Source organism: Triturus cristatus, chromosome 9 (genome assembly GCF_964204655.1).
Source record: "Triturus cristatus chromosome 9, aTriCri1.1, whole genome shotgun sequence".
NCBI lineage: Eukaryota > Metazoa > Chordata > Amphibia > Caudata > Salamandridae > Triturus > Triturus cristatus.
In genome coordinates, this window is record NC_140592.1 from 33,957,127 (window position 1) to 33,978,916 (window position 21,790).

General features: G+C 44.0%; 1 protein-coding gene across 2 annotated transcripts in view; it reads left to right on the forward strand.

Moving 5' to 3' along the window:
- LOC146797317 (phosphatidylinositol 4,5-bisphosphate 3-kinase catalytic subunit gamma isoform-like) overlaps positions 1 to 21,790 on the forward strand; it is a 132,735-nt gene that overhangs the window by 103,627 nt on the left and 7,318 nt on the right. For both annotated transcript variants that reach the window (XM_085624316.1, XM_085624317.1), the window contains 2 exons: positions 993 to 1,104; positions 11,866 to 12,023. In XM_085624316.1, the coding sequence (XP_085480442.1) occupies positions 993 to 1,104; positions 11,866 to 12,023 (270 nt within the window). The remainder of the gene's footprint in view (positions 1 to 992; positions 1,105 to 11,865; positions 12,024 to 21,790) is intronic.

The window sequence follows — 21,790 nt, forward strand, 5'->3', positions numbered from 1 at the left end:
TTATTGCACTATTTGCACATTATTCAGTACGTTTGATATAAGGATTCCCCCCAGGAGGCAGCTATGTATAAAGGAAGAATTTTGTATTGTATGTAAAGTTTGACTCTTTTAATCTGTTTGTTCATTTTAGTGGACCTCCGTTGGAGTTTCATATCAAAATAAATAAATAAATTGTGAATTGAGAGACTCAGGGGCCCTTCACTACATCCTGCAGGGGAGGGGCATCATTTTTTGTTACACTACTTCCAGGTGGTACTGGCTACCTATACTCTTTGAGCACTGTGGACTTCCACAGAAAGACCACAACACACAGATTTACCAAAATGCTGATGAAGAATTGAAAGCCAATCTTGAAACTTTTCATATTTTTGTCAGAAGACAGCACTGATTGGGTTGCATTTAAAAAATGGCCCTACAATAAAAAATCAATAACTGGCAGGTCATGACCCCTGCTTCTATAGTATTGTCTCCCCACCAACCCAACTGGTTTTAGTTCAATTTGTATTTATTTAGGTATTCATAGAGCACAGACGTAGCTGTGATGGCAGAGGAAAGCTTACCTGAAACAAGTTGGTAATATGCCTAATAAGTCACTGTTAAAATGGGGTTAGAAGAGAGTTAGAGGTACCCAGAATTAGGACAGAGAAGGGTCAGTCAATTTGAAGAGACAGAGGAGTACAACCAAAGACGATCCCATGAAAGAAAATGTGTTCATTCCAAAAGATAGGCAAATATTAAACCAAACACTGTAAACTTCAATTTAAATTTAGGAAAAATATCACACAATTTTAGCAACAAAACGAAGATTATTTTTATATTTAGTGTGTGGATATTTTATTGTTTAGTGAGACGTATATTCCTAGAAGTTTGTCAAACTTTTATGGATCCCATGCTGCTTGTCCTAACTAGAGATGATGACACACTGTTCCTCTGATGCCTCATCGAAGGCCATGCTTTATGACTAACCCTATTCTGTGCTTCTGGATTCTCAGTACTACGAAGCCATGGAGAGGTTCGTCACCTCGTGCGCTGGTTACTCCATCGCGACCTACATCCTGGGGATTGGAGACCGCCACAACGACAACATCATGATCACCGACCAAGGTACTGTGAGCGAAGGGCTCTGCATCAACAGTGGAAACATCCTGTATCTTGAACTCCTGCTGAAGTTGTTGGCATTTACGCACCTGAACTCAATCCTAGCTTGCCTCTTGACCAACTTGTGTGAGCCAAGACCAATCGCTTGATCTCCCTGTCGTTCAGTTCCCCTGTCTGCCAATATCAAGAGTGCCTCGAATCGGGGTAATCTGGTGCATGCTGTATTAAAGGCTGGGGATCTCATAATGGTAGCCTCTGTTATGTGGCAGCCGGCTGCACTGCGCGCCCCGTCCATTATAGCCCTGTCCATTATCACATGCATACAGTAGTAGGTGTCCTGGCAGCCGCACGTTCCTGGACTCAGGCGGTGTCTCCTGTAGGTACCAAGGAATGGACAGGAGAGGTGAGCCCAGTCACTGATTACAGCTGATGTAGATCTGAGCCACTCCTACCATTCATCCTGGGAGAGACCTTTCTAGTTGCCTGAGAGGTAAAGGTAAGTTAACTTCACCTAAACAATTCAAACTACAGTGAGACCCGTTTGGACAAACATTAAGGGCCCGGAATCAGTAAATAAGGTTAGATAGGGCTTATTGCAAATTAAGAACCAACCTGATGTATATAACTCTCAAGAACATATTGTAAAGGTACACAATCACCACAGGCTATCCGAAACATTGAATAAAATATAGACTTGGGGGCATATGTATCATCATCTCCATTTGCGATTCTCAAATAGCGATTTTTTGAGAATCTCTATTTGAGAATTGCAAAACGGGATGTATTTAAAAAATCGCACAAATTTAGCGATTTCTTAAAATTCCTTAATTGCGATTAGCAAATTACGAAATCGCAATTAAGGAATACCTTCCCATTCATTCCTATGGGCCAGGAGGCCCATAGCAATGAATGGGAAGTCCTTCTCAATTTGCAAATCGCTATTTGCTAATCGCAAATTGAGAATATTTTCAAAGGTGCAAGGGTGTCATGATGACAGCCTGATGCACCCATGAAATCAGCATGTGTGCACATATGGCGCACATACATGCCCTAAGGGCATGTATGTGCACCACATGGCACTTTGAAATATGCATAAAAGTGCATATTTCAAAGAAATCGCAACTTACCACCAACTTGAAGTTGGTGGTAATTTGCGATTTCTTAAGGAGAAATCACACAACTTGGATGCGTGTTACATTGCAATTAAGAAATCGCAATTTGCGATTTCTTAAATGCTTATGCAAACTTAAGAAATCGCTAATTTAGCGATTCCTTAAGATTGCGAGGCTGAAATGCCTCATACATCTCCTTTTGCGATTTTGTATTCGCAAACGCTGTTTTTTTGCGATTCGCAGCGTTTGCGACTACAAAATCCTTTGATACATATGCCCCTTAGTAGCATAAAGCATACGAGAAATTCAGTTGCAGCAATGCAGAAGATAAGGAACACAATCTGGTGATCAGCGTATAGGTTGCGATGCTTCACTTCATGCATGAGTAAATCTAAAGTCATCTAAACTAATTTAACCTAAAGTTGAAAAATTAGGTAACCATAGTTAAATCAGGAAAAGCAGGAAGGTGCCAGCATTGTTGCGACTTAAGTAGAAGTTCTCCAAACAGGAACTTGCATAGCATAAAGCCACATAAAAAGAATATTGCAGAGAGGTCTGTAGCCCTCAGAGTCTAAAGGGAATCTGCTCGAAAGACTAAAGTATGAACACCAATGAAACCCGCAGAACATTCTAGAATTCCACGTGGTCAACTCCAGTAACTTTCCACCTTTGAACAGTAGGAATTGACTCCCTTACACAATCCTCCTCATCCCAAAGTGGAACATCAGGACGACCTTGGATGCCTCACGTCTCCAGATAGGACAGGAATTGGTGTCCTCACTTAAGGTTGGATTTCTCCTCTCATCCTTGCCAAACATTCTCCTCCCGCGGCTCACAATCTCTAGTGCACAGTGAGCCTTTCACTAGCTGTGAGACCATGTGAACGCACCTGCAGACGAGAGAACATTGCAACACCAGCAAAACTTTCACGTTGAAGATTAAACATTGAAAACCAAATGCTTCGGGCCTTTGGTTGGGGCAACCTAATAAAACCTTTAAGTGTACATCTCAAATACATAAATATACGCGCACATGCTTCTACAAAATAAGTGCAAGACGTTTATAAATGTATGCATCATTTTGTGAGAAGTGTACTTTAGATAATGCAGTATACCTCGAAATACACAAATGCAGAAGCGAGTGAGAACTACAATCCTAAAACATTAGTGTACATACTCATGTGAATGTCTAGTTTCTATCGTGAATACATTACAGTCATAAGTTTAGTGCTTCACTTTACGTTAATAAGGTTAAGGCATACAGAAAATATATGGTGCTAAAGCACGTAAATATTGCGCTTCTGTGACGTATAGGGGTGCAGCTTAAACTGCGCATCTCACAGCCATGAGAAATGTAATGTAGAAAACAAAGTATAGGATAATGATGTTCAGGTGCTGGAGACAGGAACGCCACGTTAAAGCCCGCACGGGCCATGGCAGCCCCTCTCTGTCCTCTTTATAAACCACTTCAGTCTGATGCAGAGTAAGTGTTCGAAATAAATGCACAAATGGATTCACCACACCTCATATCCTCTAAGAAGCGCCCCACATGAGGTCATTGCCCAAATAAGCCAATCCCCTTCTCCACCAAGGGACAGTTAGTACACATGTCCAAACCCCCATAAAGAGAGTTCAATTGTTACTCCATGAAGCGGAGAGACCTAGGGGCGGCTCGTCCGCAATGGCGGAGGAGCATCGCCCCACTGGCTCAGAGCCAGAAGCAAAAATTAAACGATATTTCAATATGTTTTTATTCTTAAGCATCTGACTCAGCCAGCGTATGTAGGGAGGGGCGGGGCCGGGGCATGGGAGTGGGAGAGGAGGAGTGCTATGTGCACTCTCTAAATGCAGATGTGTGTTTGGCCGGCACACTTAGGTTTCTCTAACCCGGCTGTCTGGAACAGCCGGGTTAGACAAACCCCACAGGCTCCCTGACCCTAAGCGGAGTGTCTTTCCAGCCCGCTCTGGCCAATCCCCGTGCTGCTATGCAGCACAGGGATTGGACAGGGTGTCTGTGATGTAGTCCCAGTGTCAGATAGGAAAAGGAAGACCCAGCACTGAGGCGTGACGTGGGAGGCAGTCGGCAACAGGTAAGTACAACTTAAAAAATATATATCTATTATTTAAGTCCCTTGTCCCCCCTCCCTTGTGCGCCCTCCTGCACTGCTCCCCCATGTCTCCTCTCCCCACCCACCACTTTTTGTATCTGGCAGCTGCCACTGGAGAGGCCACAAGACTGGTGTGAGCTGTGAGTGAGCTCCCTTGCTGTCCAAACAGAACAAGCCTCAGTTACACAGCTCTCACTCAGTGCACACCTGGCTTAGATTTGATGACTTCACCTTGGCAACAAACTAGCCCTGGGGCAACGTGCTTGAACATGTTGTGTGTACCACACCAAAGAACTGAACAGTTAAAGAATGTTTGTGTAGCAATTATTCTTATTGGTATAAATCAAGTACTGAAACCTAAGAAGATACAGATTCAAATCAAGTTTAATTAAACCAAGTAAAGTTTAACACAAAAGTATGAATAAACAAATGGTGAAAATAGGTCAAGGGGTCAAGAAGGCTATGCTGGAGGTTTTGATAGGAAAGAGTGGGGTTGAGGCATTTATTGCTATGCTATAGAAAGTCTGAAAACTTCCAAAAATTGTATTGAAGTTTTAGGAGGTGTACCTGGCCCATGTTGGGGTGCCTCGCGAGGGCAGGTGGTCAGGGTGAACGAGAGGTTGAAGTTGCTGGATACCTTTACCTTCTGACCTAGAAGAGCTTTCAGTTCGAGCCAGTCCCAGGAGACTGAGAGGAGAGATTGTGTCCATCATGCTGAAGTTCCATTGGATCCAGGTCCTTTGGTGGAGTCCAGTGAACACAATGTGGTGACGCACAGAAGATCCAGCCAAGAGAACAGCGACTAATGCCGAAGGATGATGAGGCGTCCCAGATGCAGGTCAAGCCGTATCCCAGCTGCTGGTTGTCAGAGTCCGGTGACCCGGTCACTCAAAGCATAATGCAGTGTCCACTGAGGGGTCTTTGAGCCCAAATGCGTCTGCCTGAAAGTGGTCGCAGGCTAAAGGTGGGGTGCCTGGAAAATCAAAAACAGAAAGATGAACCGAAAGATCCAATTCTGTACACATCTCTGCTCTTGTGACCATTTTGTGTAGTGCTTCATGCCAGGTTTCAATGCACGTTATTGCTCTTGGAAAAGATCTTTTCTATTCAGCAGCTCCAGCTGGTTAAGTGACTTTCTCAGCTGCTCAGTACACAGGCACCCAGAGGCAAGGCCCACAGTAGGCCAGTTGTGCCCCATCCACAGCTGGCATGTTCAAGGTCCTGACTCTTTAATTCCTGGGAGCAAGTCTTGTGGATGGAAGATTCGAGTAGGACCAGGACAGCTCTTCTAATGCCCCTCCGGCGGGCAGCAGCAGCCCGTTAGTGTTCAATGGGCAGGGACGTGCTCTTGGTTTCTTGGTGCCTTGGAGTCAGTCTTGATCTGAAGTTACAACCAGCCAATAATGGAGCTTTCAAGGAATATTTTGTTTTCTATTGGTAGATAACCCTTAGTCCAATCTCAGAAAAGATCCACTTTTCCCACATTGTAATTTGTTTCCTGATTGGGTGAATGCCTTGGGTACTAGAAGTGTCCCAGCAACTCAAGCAGTAACAATCCAATGTGGAACAGTAAATACAAAAGACAGAGCTTTCTGTTGTCTTCCAACAACCTCTTAAATCTGGTTTACGTAACAGGCGTTCCAGCATCCACTGCTGATGGCCCTGCAGGGTGTACCCCAAAACAGAGCAGCAAAGAATACTGCACTGGATGCCCACCTGTAAAACATCTCGGAGTCATGTGACTTATCCAGTGCCACTTAGATGGCACATACCCTATGGCACCTCTTTCCATGGATCCCCACACTGCATTATTGTGCAATGGCTGACAGAAGTGCATCAATATCATCTCATGTGCACGGATCAAGGAAATACTTTATGACAGTGGTTCGTAAGCTTTTGACTTCTGGGGACCCCGACTTAATCAATACTGGATCCCGGGGAGCTCCAATGAATCTTTGGAATCCGGAGAGACCCCCCACTGAGTCATTAATGAAAGCCGAGGATCCCGGCCTAAGCACTGTCTATGATTTGAGCTGCAAAACAATACAAAAAAACTACAGAAAAAGCAATCATCAAACAGATACACAAATGATGATGCACTTTTTTAAATTCGCAAACACATATAAATAAAAAATAAATAATGTTCATTGAAAGGCTGGAGCTTTTCTAAATTCAATTGAGGCCTCTCCCCATCCATACTATATGCTGTTTCATGCCCCTGCACTGCTCCCGTGAATCAATCCAACGATACTAATTTAACTTTTAGCTTCCAATTTCTAATTCCTTCACATTTACAGGACATTTAAAAATATTCAATTGTACATTTGGCTTCTTTATTTATATACACTTTATGAATCTGTTAATATTATTTACTTTTCTAAGTAGTCGTGGTCCCCTGAGGAGGCTTCGCAGACCCCCAGGGGCCCCCGGAGCACAGGTTGGGAACCACTCTTTATGGTCCTTGTCGGAGGAGACACGGTCCTATCATGGCTGCCATCAGCGGTGAGTGCGGCATCTTGCAGGGCACCAGTTGTGTGTTGCACTGGGCTCCACAATGATTGTAAGACATACATAGGTCGAAGAATATGTTGACGTGCAGAGTGCAATCAGCTCACAATGTGACTGTTATTTACATTTTGACAGCTCCCTGGATCAGTCTTGAGCTCTGAAAAAGAATCAGAGAAGATTCACAGGAGCAGGAGTTGATCTGGGAGAAACAAGGCTCATCTTTTTATCAGAGGACAAGTGACTGAAGCCTGTTCAGCTGGCCTCAGGCTACACCAAAGGTCGTCAATCTATAAGGCCTAAATTAACATAAAGGGGGGGCAGATTCCTCACACCTCAGCATGCCTAAGAATACAGAGGAGGCAGGGCTCCCTGGACTTGTGTGCATTTTGTATATTTGCTTGAATTGTATGTGTGCAATCGCCCTTCTGCTCACCTCTTTAGCAGATCTATCTCTCTGTGTCATTATATTTTAAAAAAATCTTAAAAATGCAGAAGGCCTGTGTCTGATGACCTGGAAGATTTATTTATGTAGGGGTAGAATAGCACTGGTCGTGTGAAAAGGGCTGGATTTCCCAGTTACTCTACTGAACATCCCAGATGGCCATTGTAAACACTACAGAAATAGCTGGTTTAGAGCAACGGTTAGAACTGGTAACAACGGCAGCTGTTCTGAGAACCAGATCATACAGACCTGTCTTGGGGGCCGGATCTGACCCATTTCCTCCTTTCTGTCAGTCATCAGCACTGCTTCCTGAACCAAGAATTTGGCGCCTTGGTTCTGCCACTGAGCCGTGCCAGGATTAGCTGCAGTATGGAGGAAAGAGATTGGACAGCTGTGTATCAAAGACGTCATTACAGGAAGCTTGCTAGATTGTCTAGAGCATACTCATGTTGGCTCATGATGGCCAGAGACGTCATTAGAGGAAGCTTGCTAGATTGGATATAGTATACTCATGTTGGCTCTTGATGGTCAGAGACGTCATTTGAGGTAGCATGTTAGTTTGGATAGAGTATACTTATGTTGGCTCATGATGGTCAGAGACCTCATTTGAGGAAGCTTTATAGTTTGGATAGAGTATACTCATGTTGGCTCATGATGGGGAGAGACATCATTAGAGGAAGCTTGCTAGATTGGATATAGTATACTCATGTTGGCTCTTGATGGTCAGAGACGTCATTTGAGGTAGCATGTTAGTTTGAATAGAGTATACTTATGTTGGCTCATGATGGTCAGAGACCTCATTTGAGTTATGAGGGGGATAATATGACCCATGGGGAAATATCTGATCTCTGGAGACAGTTTGATCTCTGGAGGGAATCTAATCCTTGAAGCGCATCTGATCCCGAAGACTATATGATCCCCAAAGAGTATGTAAGCGCCGGAAAGAATCTTTTCCCTGGAGAACATACGATCCCTGGAGAGTATCTGATTCCTGCAGAGTGTCTGGTCCCTTGAAGAGTAAATGATCCCTGGGGAGTACATGATCTCTGCAGAGTGTCTGCTCCCTTGAAGAGTGTCTGGTCCCTTGAAGGGTATCCAATCCCTGGGGAGTACATGATCTCTGGAGAGTGTCTGCTCCCTTGAAGAGTGTCTGATCCATCGAAGAGTCTCTGATCCCTTGGGGAGTACATGATCTCTGGAGAGTGTCTGGTCCCTTGAAGAGTGTCTGATCCCTTGAAGAGTATCTGATCCCTTGGAGAGTCAGTGATCTCTGCAGAGTGACTGCTCCCTTGAAGAGTGTCTGGTCCCTTGAAGGGTGTCCGATCCCTTGAAGAGTGTGTGCTCCCTTGAAGAGTATCTGATACCGTGGAGAGTACATGATCTCTGGAGAGTGTGTGCTCTCTTGAAGAGTGTCTGATCCCTTGAAGAGTATCTGATCCCTTGGGGAGTACATGATCTCTGGAGAGTGTCTGGTCCCTTGAAGAGTGTCTGATCCCTGGGGAGTACATGATCTCTGGAGTGTCTTAGGCCTGCAGCGTGGCTGGTCCCTTGAAGAGTGTCTGATCCCTTGAAGAGTATCTGATCCCTTGGGGAGTACATGATCTCTGGAGAGTGTCTGCTCCCTTGAAGAGTGTCTGATCCCTTGAAGAGTGTCTGATCCCTTGAAGAGTGTCTGCTCCCTTGAAAAGTATCTGATTCCTTGGAGAGTCAGTGATCTCTGCAGAGTGTCTGCTCCCTTGAAGAGTGTCTGGTCCCATGAAGGGTGTCCGATCCCTGGGGAGTACATGATCTCTGGAGAGTGTCTGCTCCCTTGAAGAGTGTCTGATCCCTTGAAGGTATATGATCCCTTGGGGAGTACATGATCTCTGGAGAGTGTCTGGTCCCTTGAAGGGTGTCTGGTCGCTGGGGAGTACATGATCTCTGGAAAGTGCCTGGTCCCTTGAAGAGTGTCTGATCCCTGGGGAGTACATGATCTCTGGGGAGTGTCTAAGGCCTGCAGAGTGGCTGGTCCCTTGAAGAGTGTCTGATCCCTTGAAGAGTATCTGATCCCTTGGAGAGTACATGATCTCTGGAGAGTGTCTGCTCCCTTGAAGAGTGTCTGATCCCTTGAAGAGTGTCTGATCCCTTGAAGAGTGTCTGCTCCCTTGAAGAGTATCTGATCCCTTGGAGAGTCTGTGATCTCTGCAGAGTGTGTGCTCCCTTGAAGAGTGTCTGGTCCCTTGAAGGGTGTCCGATCCCTGGGGAGTACATGATCTCTGGAGAGTGTCTGCTCCCTTGAAGAGTGTCTGATCCCTTGAAGGTATATGATCCCTTAGGGAGTACATGATCTCTGGAGAGTGTCTGGTCCCTTGAAGGGTGTCTGGTCCCTTGAAGAATATCTGATCCCTTGGAGAGTATCTCTGGAGAGTGTCTGCTCCCTTGAAGAGTGTTTGATCCCTTGAAGAGTGTCTGATCCCTTGAAGAGTGTCCGATCCCTGGGGAGTACATGATTTCTGGAGAGTGTCTGCTCCCTTGAAGAGTGTCTGATCCCTTGAAGGTATATGATCCCTTGGGGAGTACATGATCTCTGGAGAGTGTCTGGTCCCTTGAAGGGTGTCTGGTCCCTTGAAGAGTATCTGATCCCTTGGAGAGTATCTCTGGAGAGTGTCTGCTCCCTTGAAGAGTGTGTGCTCCCTTGAAGAGTGTCTGGTCCCTTAAAGGGTGTCCGATCCCTGGGGAGTACATGATCTCTGGAGAGTGTCTGCTCCCTTGAAGAGTGTCTGATCCCTTGAAGGTATATGATCCCTTGGGGAGTACATGATCTCCGGAGAGTGTCTGGTCCCTTGAAGAGTGTCTGATCCCTTGAAGAGTATCTGATCCCTTGGAGAGTATCTCTGGAGAGTGTCTGCTCCCTTGAAGAGTGTTTGATCCCTTGAAGAGTGTCTGATCCCTTGAAGAGTGTCTGCTCCCTTGAAGAGTATCTGATCCCTTGGAGAGTCAGTGGTCTCTGCAGAGTGTGTGCTCCCTTGAAGAGTGTCTGGTCCCTTGAAGGGTGTCCGATCCCTGGGGAGTACATGATCTCTGGAGAGTGTCTGCTCCCTTGAAGAGTGTCTGATCCCTTGAAGGTATATGATCCCTTGGGGAGTACATGATCTCTGGAGAGTGTCTGGTCCCTTGAAGGGTGTCTGGTCCCTTGAAGAATATCTGATCCCTTGGAGAGTATCTCTGGAGAGTGTCTGCTCCCTTGAAGAGTGTTTGATCCCTTGAAGAGTGTCTGATCCCTTGAAGAGTGTCCGATCCCTGGGGAGTACATGATCTCTGGAGAGTGTCTGCTCCCTTGAAGAGTGTCTGATCCCTTGAAGGTATATGATCCCTTGGGGAGTACATGATCTCTGGAGAGTGTCTGGTCCCTTGAAGGGTGTCTGGTCCCTTGAAGAGTATCTGATCCCTTGGAGAGTATCTCTGGAGAGTGTCTGCTCCCTTGAAGAGTGTGTGCTCCCTTGAAGAGTGTCTGGTCCCTTAAAGGGTGTCCGATCCCCGGGGAGTACATGATCTCTGGAGAGTGTCTGCTCCCTTGAAGAGTGTCTGATCCCTTGAAGGTATATGATCCCTTGGGGAGTACATGATCTCTGGAGAGTGTCTGGTCCCTTGAAGAGTGTCTGATCCCTTGAAGAGTATCTGATCCCTTGGAGAGTATCTCTGGAGAGTGTCTGCTCCCTTGAAGAGTGTTTGATCCCTTGAAGAGTGTCTGATCCCTTGAAGAGTGTCTGCTCCCTTGAAGAGTATCTGATCCCTTGGAGAGTCAGTGGTCTCTGCAGAGTGTGTGCTCCCTTGAAGAGTGTCTGGTCCCTTGAAGGGTGTCCGATCCCTGGGGAGTACATGATCTCTGGAGAGTGTCTGCTCCCTTGAAGAGTGTCTGATCCCTTGAAGGTATATGATCCCTTGGGGAGTACATGATCTCTGGAGAGTGTCTGCTCTCTTGAAGAGTGTCTGATCCCTTGAAGGTATATGATCCCTTGGGGAGTACATGATCTCTGTAGAGTGTCTAAGAGTGTCTAAGACTTGCAGAGCATCTGATCCCTGAAAAGTATCTGACCATGGAGGAGAGTGTGGATGCGGGGAGAATCTCATCCATGGTTGGCGTGTCACCTGGGGCAGAGGTATACTACCTTAAAGGAGTGTCTGATCATGAAAGTGCTTACCACATTGAAGAACTGACCTCCAAATAGTAAATGTCCCCTGTGTACCCTACAATGGTTTAAAGTATATGTGATCTATGAAATATATATGATCAGTAGAGGGAGTATATCTGGTCAGTAGCGAGTACTTAAACATTGGAGATTATCTGGCACTTTTAAGGCTTGACCAGTGGAGTGGGGCCAACCTGTGTAGTGAACCTGATTTGTGGACAATCCTTTTGTGACCTCTGGGGAGTAACTGAGCCTTGCAGATTGTCTGACCCATACATACATCGGATACGCACAGAGTATCTGTTATGCGCAGTGTACATGAACTCTTGTTAGAACTCTCTATAGAGTATGTGACCATGGGACAGTATTTGAGATGTTGAGTGTGTGGCCTGTGGAGTTTATTTTAACTTTGTGCATCTCTTTTTGCAGGTAATCTGTTCCACATCGACTTTGGGCACATCCTGGGAAATACCAAGCGGTTCATGGGGGTAAACAGAGAGTGGGTGCCATTCGTCCTCACCCCAGACTTCCTCTATATGATGGGACGGACCAAAGGGAAGTCCAGCCTCTACTTCCAGAAATTCAAGGTAATATTTACACCAGAAACCTGTGACACTTGGGCATTTCAATAAAAGTTTGTACTGTTTTGTGCTCATTGCCCACCCTTATTATTCAGTTTCCGGACTCTGCGGCTTCAGTCAAACTTGTCCATTGTTAGTCAGTCAAACTTTGCTGCATGTGGTGGTTGCTCACTGCTCTAGAGCTCTTTAACCTGTCTCACTAACAAATAAAGTTTAACAAACAAAATGGCCTATATCTATCCATGGACAATGGTGGCCCTGGACCTAAAATGTCACAAAAATATTCAAAATAGGTGTGCGTGCATTTTCCCTAGAATGTCAGTATTTCCCTTCATTTGTTGTTAGCACCTGCATATGAGCTGGAGGTCCCACCCTACCAGTCTCTCTTGGCTTCCACATTGGGTGGACTGGTTTTGATTCGATTTGAACTGAGTTCAAATTAAAACTATATTTAGAGTCACCATAAAATCAGAAACTCAACGCATGCCTGATGTAAAAATGCATACATAATCATGACCTTTCAAGATGAGTACACACGCCTACAAGGCCCTCCACCACCAACCACTGCCTGAACTACCACCATCTCTCCAGACACCTATGCTCCGCCTCCCTCACCCTCGCTAACACCCCCCCATTCGCCGAAGCTACAGCGGAGGACACTCCTTCTCCTACCTCTCCGCCAAGTCCCGGAACGACTTTCCCCTCCACCTCCAAACAGCATCCTCCCTCACGGAATTCAGAAAGGGACTCTAGACCTGGCTCTTTGACTGATTGCAACAGAATCACAGCACCTGGATACCGTCATGGATGATTAGCCACACTCTACAAATCACCCCTGATTGATTGATTGATTGATTAAAACATAACGACCCACATCTCTGCACACCAACTAATCTTATTGCTAGCCATGGATAGTAATATATCTACAGAGTTGCCTAAGCTGGTGGCTATCTGTATGCAGAGGGTGCTAGGACATTTAATCCAAGAAGACTTCAACCATCAGCTGGACCAGGAAACAGTTGTCTTTCGAGCCTTTATTGATACTTCCTCTACCTTCATCGTCCTTTAATGTCAATGGGGATGTGGAAAAGACATCTGGTTTACTTCAATGGACCACTTATAGGGCCCATCTTTGATTTGAGTTTCTTGTGAACATGATTACCATTACTAAGGCAATTCTCTGCTGTTGCTTTCTTTGTTCATAGAAGCATTCGAGCTAATCCGTGAGTCGTTACAGAGATATTGTTTTATACATTTTGGCCAATCCCTATAAAATTACAGATATGTCCTGATGACCTTCTAAAATTGATGGGATTCTGCCATTCCTACCCTCCGGTCTTGCACACCTGTAAGGAATTTTGTATGTTTTCTTGTTATAAGGTAAATAGTGCAGTGACTGCAGTATGGCGTTGCATATACAATAAATAAGTCAGATAGTTGTAGGTGGGTACTCCTGATATGTTTGATGATACATTTAGTCTGAATTATCTTTCTAAATGGTCTGAGATTTTTAAAAAAATCTTCTGTATCTTAACTGAACTTTACAGGTAATTGGTATAATAGATTGCATTAAAACTGTTATTCTCCACAGACTCTTACTTCTGTTCTGATATCAGTTTATGTTTCAGATAACTTTTATTGAATTTGATTATGGGATTGATAACTGTATTTAGTCAAATAACATGTCATAAATATCTAGAAAAAAAGTTTGTTGGCAGATTAGAAGAAACCAGGCTTTCTTTTCACGGTGCCAACTTTATTATTGGGTTACTGGTCTTCACTATATTTTTTCCGACCAGTCGACTATTACTAAGGTTCATATTCTTATCTAGAAAGACATACCATGACGTATCCCCAATTGCAAAAAATGTTTTTGCTGATTTAACATCTGACCTTCATAGGTACACCATGCTGTATCACGTGATTTCAGAGACTGTGCAGTGACGTATCACCCGAAGTAAATGCCTGAATTAAGAATACAAATCCTGATATGTTACTTATCCTATAAATGTATTGTTGCAGGGATTCTGCACAAACACAGAACTATGTGCAGGAATATGGGACCTTAGTGTATATGGACTGGGTCTTCCTACCACCTTAGTACCCACGAGCCAGTACCGACTAGCTATAGTGTCTCACTCGCTCTCCTACTCACTTACAGAGAAACAAATGATGAGACACGCCAGAACACAACACTCCCAGATCTCTCAGGAATCGCGGTAACAAGACTCACCCTTTCACTCACACTCTGGTACTTGTCCACAATAAGGTCTGACAGAGACACAGAATAGTTTAAAATATTTATTTTAACTAACGTGCCCTAACATGCCGTATACGTGCAACAACAAACAGGAAATAAATGCATAGTACAAATATAGTCAGCAGCGCAGCTAGTCCATAAATCATGAAGGGAGATGAGGATAATGGAGAAAGGACTATAGTGCCTAACCCTCCTCCCCTTGCTAAGAAGAAGTATTATTATACGATAGAAGATCTTTGGGATTTGTCAGCAGACTCCATACCTTAGCCTATTGATAGTAGATCTACATCGTAGGTACTGTCTCGCTCTTCTCTCTGGAAAGGTCCCTCTCCTAGTGTGTGTCACCTATTCGTGTACCCCACTAAAAACCCAGGTATGCTGTCCAAACAACAGCTGCATCAGTATGTTTTGTCTAAGGACTGGCCAGAACAAAATAACAAAGAGCATTTTTGTTCGACCTTGCACATAATGTTCAGTCAATATCCCAGGAACATGCAGAGAGTGAACACAGCGATGAGTTCTCATGTGAAAGCAGTCATTGAAAGGATTGCAAAAATACAGACATGTAGTAACATGCGCAAAGGCACAATGTCCCTATGCGCCACGTGACAGTATTGCTCAATTTATTGCCAGATTAAAATGGTATACCTGTTTTTTCAGATTAAGTATATTTGTATGTGTCGATGTACTCTGATCTAAAAATAATGCTTGGATTGTTCCCTTATTTAAAAATATATGCTCGGATTTATCTCTGGACTTATAAATGTTTTAGCTGTTTTTCTACCTGACACAAAAACATATGCTCTAACTTAGTGCTTGGTCCAGTGGGGTACGCCTTTAAGTCATTGCTAAACATATAACAGTATGACTGGATGTATTGTATTAATGAAAACAACTACCTGTTAGGTGGCTTGCTTGAATTAATACAAAAGGAAACTGGTGGTCTAAAAAAGGAAGAACATAAGGAGGGAAATCATGTAGCAAGAGATTGCAACTGAACAGTACACAGTAAAGTCAGAGAAGGAAAGTTAACAGACAAAGACTAACCAGTGTGGTCATGAGTAATACAGCAATAGTAAATCATCTCTTGTGTGATGGAAATATTAGTGCAGTGCAAAAAAGTGAGATTTAAAAAGGAGTTGGGAGAGAGAGAAACAGCCTTTAATCACCATCTCAATGCCAATCCTATTAAAAGTATGTATAATCCATTGTGAAGCAACCTATTTGCTTAAAGTTGCTACATGATTTCCCTCAAGGCTTTGAGGAGCAGTAGCTAAGATTGAAGGATAACCAAATGATGACACTGGCCTCTTGGCAGTTGATGGAAATCCTATCAACATTAGGCAAATTTATTTCCTTTCACTGGTATTTTTCCTCCCTAGCGATTGTTATTGGTAGGATAGCTCACCTTGGTGCTACGAGTTGGGTTGGTTTGTTCCTTATGTTCTTCCTTTTTTAGACCACCAGTTTCCTTTTGTATTTGTGTTAATAGTATTGGGTATTGGAACTGTTGATTGGTCGATAAACTTTTCCCTTAGACCCTATTTCTCCCTTTGGAGGCGTATATGTTTGCTTGAATTAATCACAGCCATTTGTGATTATTCTGGCCTGCAGTTCGGTCTGTCGTGTTTTTGCCCACCATGTCACCTCATTCATGAATAATTACCACAGAATAAGATGATTTAAGCAATACATTCATCATTTTTTACTTTCTTTCTGATTTATTGCATGGCGTGAAAGTCTTACCCTAATTTATCAACAGACATTAAAAGACATTACTTAATTTGTGTGTGCCAAAAGGTACTCCTTGACTTGTGGTCTGATCTAATGGGGTCTGTTCTAATTCATGACTCCATTCAACAAAAGATTCATACCAGACTAGAAAGATATGTCTGATTTAGCATTTCACCTGAAACCCCTCACCCACAAAGGAGTCCCTCACCCACAAAGGTGTCCCGCACCCACAAAGGTGTCCCATACCCACAAAGGTGTCCCTCACCCACAAAGGTGTCCGTCACCCACAAAGGTGTCCCTCACCCACAAAGGTGTCCCATACCCACAAAGGTGTCCCAGGTGTCCCACACCCACAAAGGTGTCCCTCACCCACAAAGGTGTCCCATACCCACAAAGGAGTCCCTCACCCACAAAGGTGTCAATCACCCACAAAGGTATCCCAGACCCACAAAGGTGTCCCTCACCCACAAAGGTGTCCCTCACCCTCAAAGGTGTTCCACACCCACAAAGGTGTGCCCAGAAAGCTCAGAGTACAGTTAGGCTTCAGATAACCATTTGAACAATTTCAGCTATTTTGGTCTATTTTTGCTGAATTGATTATCTTCTGAAACAACACCTCCCTGTGGAACAACGCTTGGTGGCCCTCTGAACTAGGACCCACACCTGCACTGACAGATCATGCCCACAACCTCAACATCATTCTAGAGAGAAAACTCACCATGAAACATCAGATCAACTCAGTAGCCTCCACCTGCTTCCACCCCCATTTGCATGCTCACAAAGATCTTCCGATGGCTCCATATCGACACACAGAAAACGGTCACGCAAGAGCTAGTCACCGGCCAACTTGACTACGGCATTGCACTCAATGCAGGAATCTCCTCCCAACTCCTGAAGAGACTCAAGACCATCTAGAACTCATCGGCAAGACTCATCCTGGACCTCTAACAGAGAGGACCAACATCACTCCCCCATCTCAGGAACCTCCACTGGCTCTCCGTCCAGAAAAGATGCCAATTGAAGTTGCTGATACATGCTTACAAAGCCCTTCACGACCAAGGGCCAGCATACATCACCCACCGGCTGATCTACCACCAACCCTCCAGACACCTGCATTCCGCCACACTCGCACAGTCTCCCCGCATCAGCCAAAGCCACAGCAGAGGCCGTTCCTTCTCCTACCTCACCACCAAGTCATGGAACAACCTTCCCCTCCACCTCTGAACAGCACCATCACTCACAGAATTCAGAAAAGCACTCAAGACATGGCTCTTTGACTGACAGCAGCATGATCTCAGCGCCTGGATGCCCTCATGGGTGATTAGCCAAGCTTCACAAATTCTGATTTATTGATTGATTTGCATCATGGGTTAGTTTGGTGTGATGCCCTGACCTCCCTAGCTGCCATAAAGCATTAGCGTATATCTGTAATAATCTGATTTCCTGCTCTGGCTACTTAGGACAACATTACTAAATTGACCATTACGAAGATCATGTTTTTAGACGTGCTACGATTTACAGATATCCGAAGTTGGAGGTCAGTATCAATCAAAGGTGAAGAGTCTTTGTTTCGTTCCGTAATTTCAGTAGCAGTGTAATGAGTCTGATGGGATGTTCTGTATCCGGGAGTCTTGTTTTGAGAACGCTTGTCTTCTGATATGTTTCGTTTTATAGAGCCTGGGGTTTAGTGACTGCTAGTCTTGCTTTAATTTCCTGAAGTGGTTAGTTTTTCAGCTAGCTAGTGTCAACACGGGTGGTTACTCTCCTGCAGGTGTTACTGTATGACTTGATGCAGGGTTGAGGTACAGTCAGAGCAAGTTGTCTGAAGGCTTTAGTGATGTGGTCATGCACCTGGATACCCTTTCGGGTTATTAGTGCGCTATTCAACATAACATAGCATAGTAGAACATAACATGTTTCTTTTACTTTTTGCTTTAGTGTAGGGCACTTTGGAGATGAGTAGGTCATAGAGACCATCCAGGTGGGAGAGGACGGGGTGAGAAGTTGATATTGCATCAACTCAGTCACCTTTGCGATTAGTATCTTGAAGGAGAGGTTGCTGTCATGAATGGTTTAGCATCCCTGCATAGTCGGGAAGGTAATTAATCCAGTTCCATGTTTGAGAGCCATTCCTGCATCTTGTCTGGTGTTGTTGGCAGTGACAGTATATTGTTTTTCGTTCGCATGTAGATTGATGTAGGGTTCGACATCCAGCCCTAAAAAAGGTGAAGCGATGTTATACTATAAATTATTTGCAGAGCACGCATGTGCAGATACTTCACGTAAGGAGATGCAAGGGCAACGCAATCCCTAAATCAGATTTACCAACTCACACAAACCCCCCTTGTGTGTCCCTGCGTGGCCTGGTAAATCTGGAGTAATGGAAGTCGTTGCCTAGCGTTGCTCTGGGGTGGGAAGTCGTTCCATGGGCAGAGCATGAGTATTTGTGCAGTACACTTATAAGGAGGAAAACAGATCTAAGGATTGTTTTAGTGCAGGAAGTTGTCCTATGCTGCTCAAAATTACCAAAACCTCATAAATGAGGCGCTATGTGTTTACAGACTGTGTACTTCATTGGTTCACCTAATATCTTAATCTCTATGTAACACCTTTGGCCAGGGTAATCAGGTCCTATGGTTTTGAGGCCTTGTCTTAAGCTGATGACACTCTTTTTTTTTTTTTTTTTTAATACAACCCACCCCCTGTGGTGGTGGGGGAGGGATTGGCAATGTATAATTCATAGAAAGAAAATACAATAAATCAAAATATATACAAAGAGACAATACATGACAATATATGACAGAGATGCATTATTAATTTGCTAACCAGTCTTGAAATGGAGCCCAATTTTTAGAGGCAATTAGGCGTCTTCTCCTTCCCTTAAGCTTTCGTACAGCAGTTTCTAATTTAAACCATGCCAACATCCTGGCCTGCCAGTGAGAAAAGGTGGGGGGCTGAGGATTTATCCAAAGAGAGGTAATACAGAGTCTGAGCATTGCCATTGCAATAAACAGAAAGGAGTGTAAGTATCTAGATCTTACAGAGACCATAGCATGTTGATACCCAATAATTACCATTTCAGCTGAAATTTTAATTGAGGATTGGGTGATCTGTGTGAGAAACGTTTCAATTTGATTTATAAAAAGTGTTAGCTCAGGGCAGTTGTAGAACATGTGAAGAGAATCCGCAGATGGGAATTTGCATCTTGCACATGATGAGCTCTTACCACGGATAACCGTCCCCCATCTGACTAATTTTGCGGGAGTATAATAAAGATTGAACATGGCCATATAACTCTGAGTACGGAGAGTGCCAGAGACGAAAACCGTCCTGGCTAACATCAGTGGTAATTTTAAATCTATGGAGGGTACTCCGAATTTGGCCGCCCATTTATTATTGAAATCAGATAAGTCATCTGGGAGTTGAGACAATAAAGTTTGGTATAATGTACCGATTTTGGCTTTCCTTTTGACTAATTCGAATATCAGAATTTTATCAAAGAGTGCAGGATTTTCTAAAGATTTATTATCAAAGAAGCTTCTGATTTGAAGGTATTTAAAGAAGTGATTAGATTGTAATTGAAATTTATGTTTCAAAAAAGAAAAAGAGGCCAGCAGGCCGGAGTCAGCTAGATCACCTATGTCAGTCAGGCCTCGCGAGGCCCAAGTGGAAACTACTCGATCTTGAAATATCACTGGTGGTAACCCAGAGGCGTTTAATGGTGTGTAGTAATTAAATTTGTAAATGGAAGAGAGACGACAAATTTTTTGCCAGATCGTGAACAGGGCCCATGCAACCTTAAACCTCGTTTTTTTGAAATAGCTTGGTTCAAGGATTCGTGTCAATATCCCTTGTGTAGCATCGCCTAATGAAATTGAATATATTGAAGGAGCCAGATAAGGCGGTAGCTCCACCATCTTCCCTGATAATGGAAAGGCGAAATGTTGGATCATAGCAGCCCAATGATAATAAACAAGACTTGGAACTGACCAGCCCCCACGTTCTTGCGGAAGACAGGTCCATTTAGCAGCTCGTCTTGGCTTGCGATATTCCCATAGAAACCTTTGACAAATTCTTTGTGCTTTTATTAAAGTAAGATTGGAAATTAATAAAGGAATAGATCTAAATAGATATAAAAATTTTGGAAGGACCAGCATTTTGAGGACGTTACGGCGCCCGAATAGGGAAAGGTGAAGATGATTCAGCTGTTCTAGTTTATTGTGAAGCAGATCAATAATAGGTAAATAGTTCAAGTCTGAAATCTGATCAACATCAGCCGAAATCTGAATGCCGACGTATGTTGCTTGTGGGGTAATGGGAGCAGTCGATGTTGGCATAGCCGATGATTGCAGTATTTGTGTTTTAGTGATGTTTAACTTATAGCCTGAAATTAAGCCGAATTGTGCTGCTAAGGTCTCCAGTGCCGGAAGAGAGACGGTGATGTTATCTGTTAATACTACTATATCATCGGCATATGCCAATACTTTATACTCGGTACCATGAACTATAAGTGGGGAGATATTTTGAGCTTTTTCTATCAAAGAAAGAAAGGGATCGATATATAGGGCAAAGAGAAGGGGGGAGCAAGGGCACCCTTGTCTGGTGCCCCGGGTGATAGGGAAATAGCTTGATTCCCTTCCTGAGATACGGATTTTGGCTATTGGAGATATGTACAAGGTTTGTAAAGCCAAAATAAATTTGGGCGATATCCCCTTCCAATGGAGGACGGCCCATAGGTAACCCCAGGAGACCCTGTCGAACGCCTTCTCGGCGTCCAACAGGATCACACCAAGGGGAGAGTTTGTCACCTGAGCCCAATCTAAGAGAGCGATGACGCGCCTGATATGGTCAGTGGTATCTCTACCAGGGATAAAGCCATGCTGACGAATGGAAACTAACGAGGGAATAATTTGCACAAGGCGAGACGCTAGGACCCTAGAATAAATTTTGCTGTCGGTGTTTATTAATGCTATAGGCCGATATGATGCCGGATTTAGTTCGTCCTTGCCTTTCTTTTTAAATAATACAATAGTCGACTGCCGCCAGGATTCAGGAATGACCCCCCTCTGGGCGAGTTGGAAAACTTCCAGCATCTGCTGCTTGAATAAATGTGAGAAAGTTTTGTAAAATTCAAGGTGTATGAGGTCGGGCCCCGCTGCTTTGCCGGTAGACAGGGATTTTATGGCAGCTACAATTTCTTCCCAGCTAATAGGTTCTGCCAGAATTGAATTCTGATCAAGAGAGGGCTTCTGGGTGTCAAGGAATTTGAAAAAATACTCTAGTTGTTTTTGTTGCTGCTGAGATATGTTTAACTCCTCAGTGTATAAGATTGAGTAGAAATCAACAAAAGTATTTAACACTCCGTTAGGTGAGTCTTGTAATATACCGGACCGATCCTTGACCTTTGATATTTGACTTGCTATTGCCCTTTGTTGTAATCGTTTTGCTAAAACCTTACCAGACGCTTCACCGAACTCATACATTGAAGTACGAAATTGAAAATACTTAGTGGCTATATCCGCATACAAAGGATCCAGAAGATTAGCCTTGGCAAGAGCGACCGCTTTCTGACGAGGTATTAGGTCTTCGCCATTATGAATACTAGTACTTAAGTCTAACTCCGCTTGCTGGAGTGCTGCAGCTCTATTTTTGAGATTCCGCTGTTCTGTTTGCCATCGATGGGAAGCGGTTCTCTTGGTTTCGCCGCGTAAGGCAGCTTTAAAAGTATCCCAAACTAGGCCAACCGATGCAGTAGAACTTGATTTCGAAGAAATCTGGA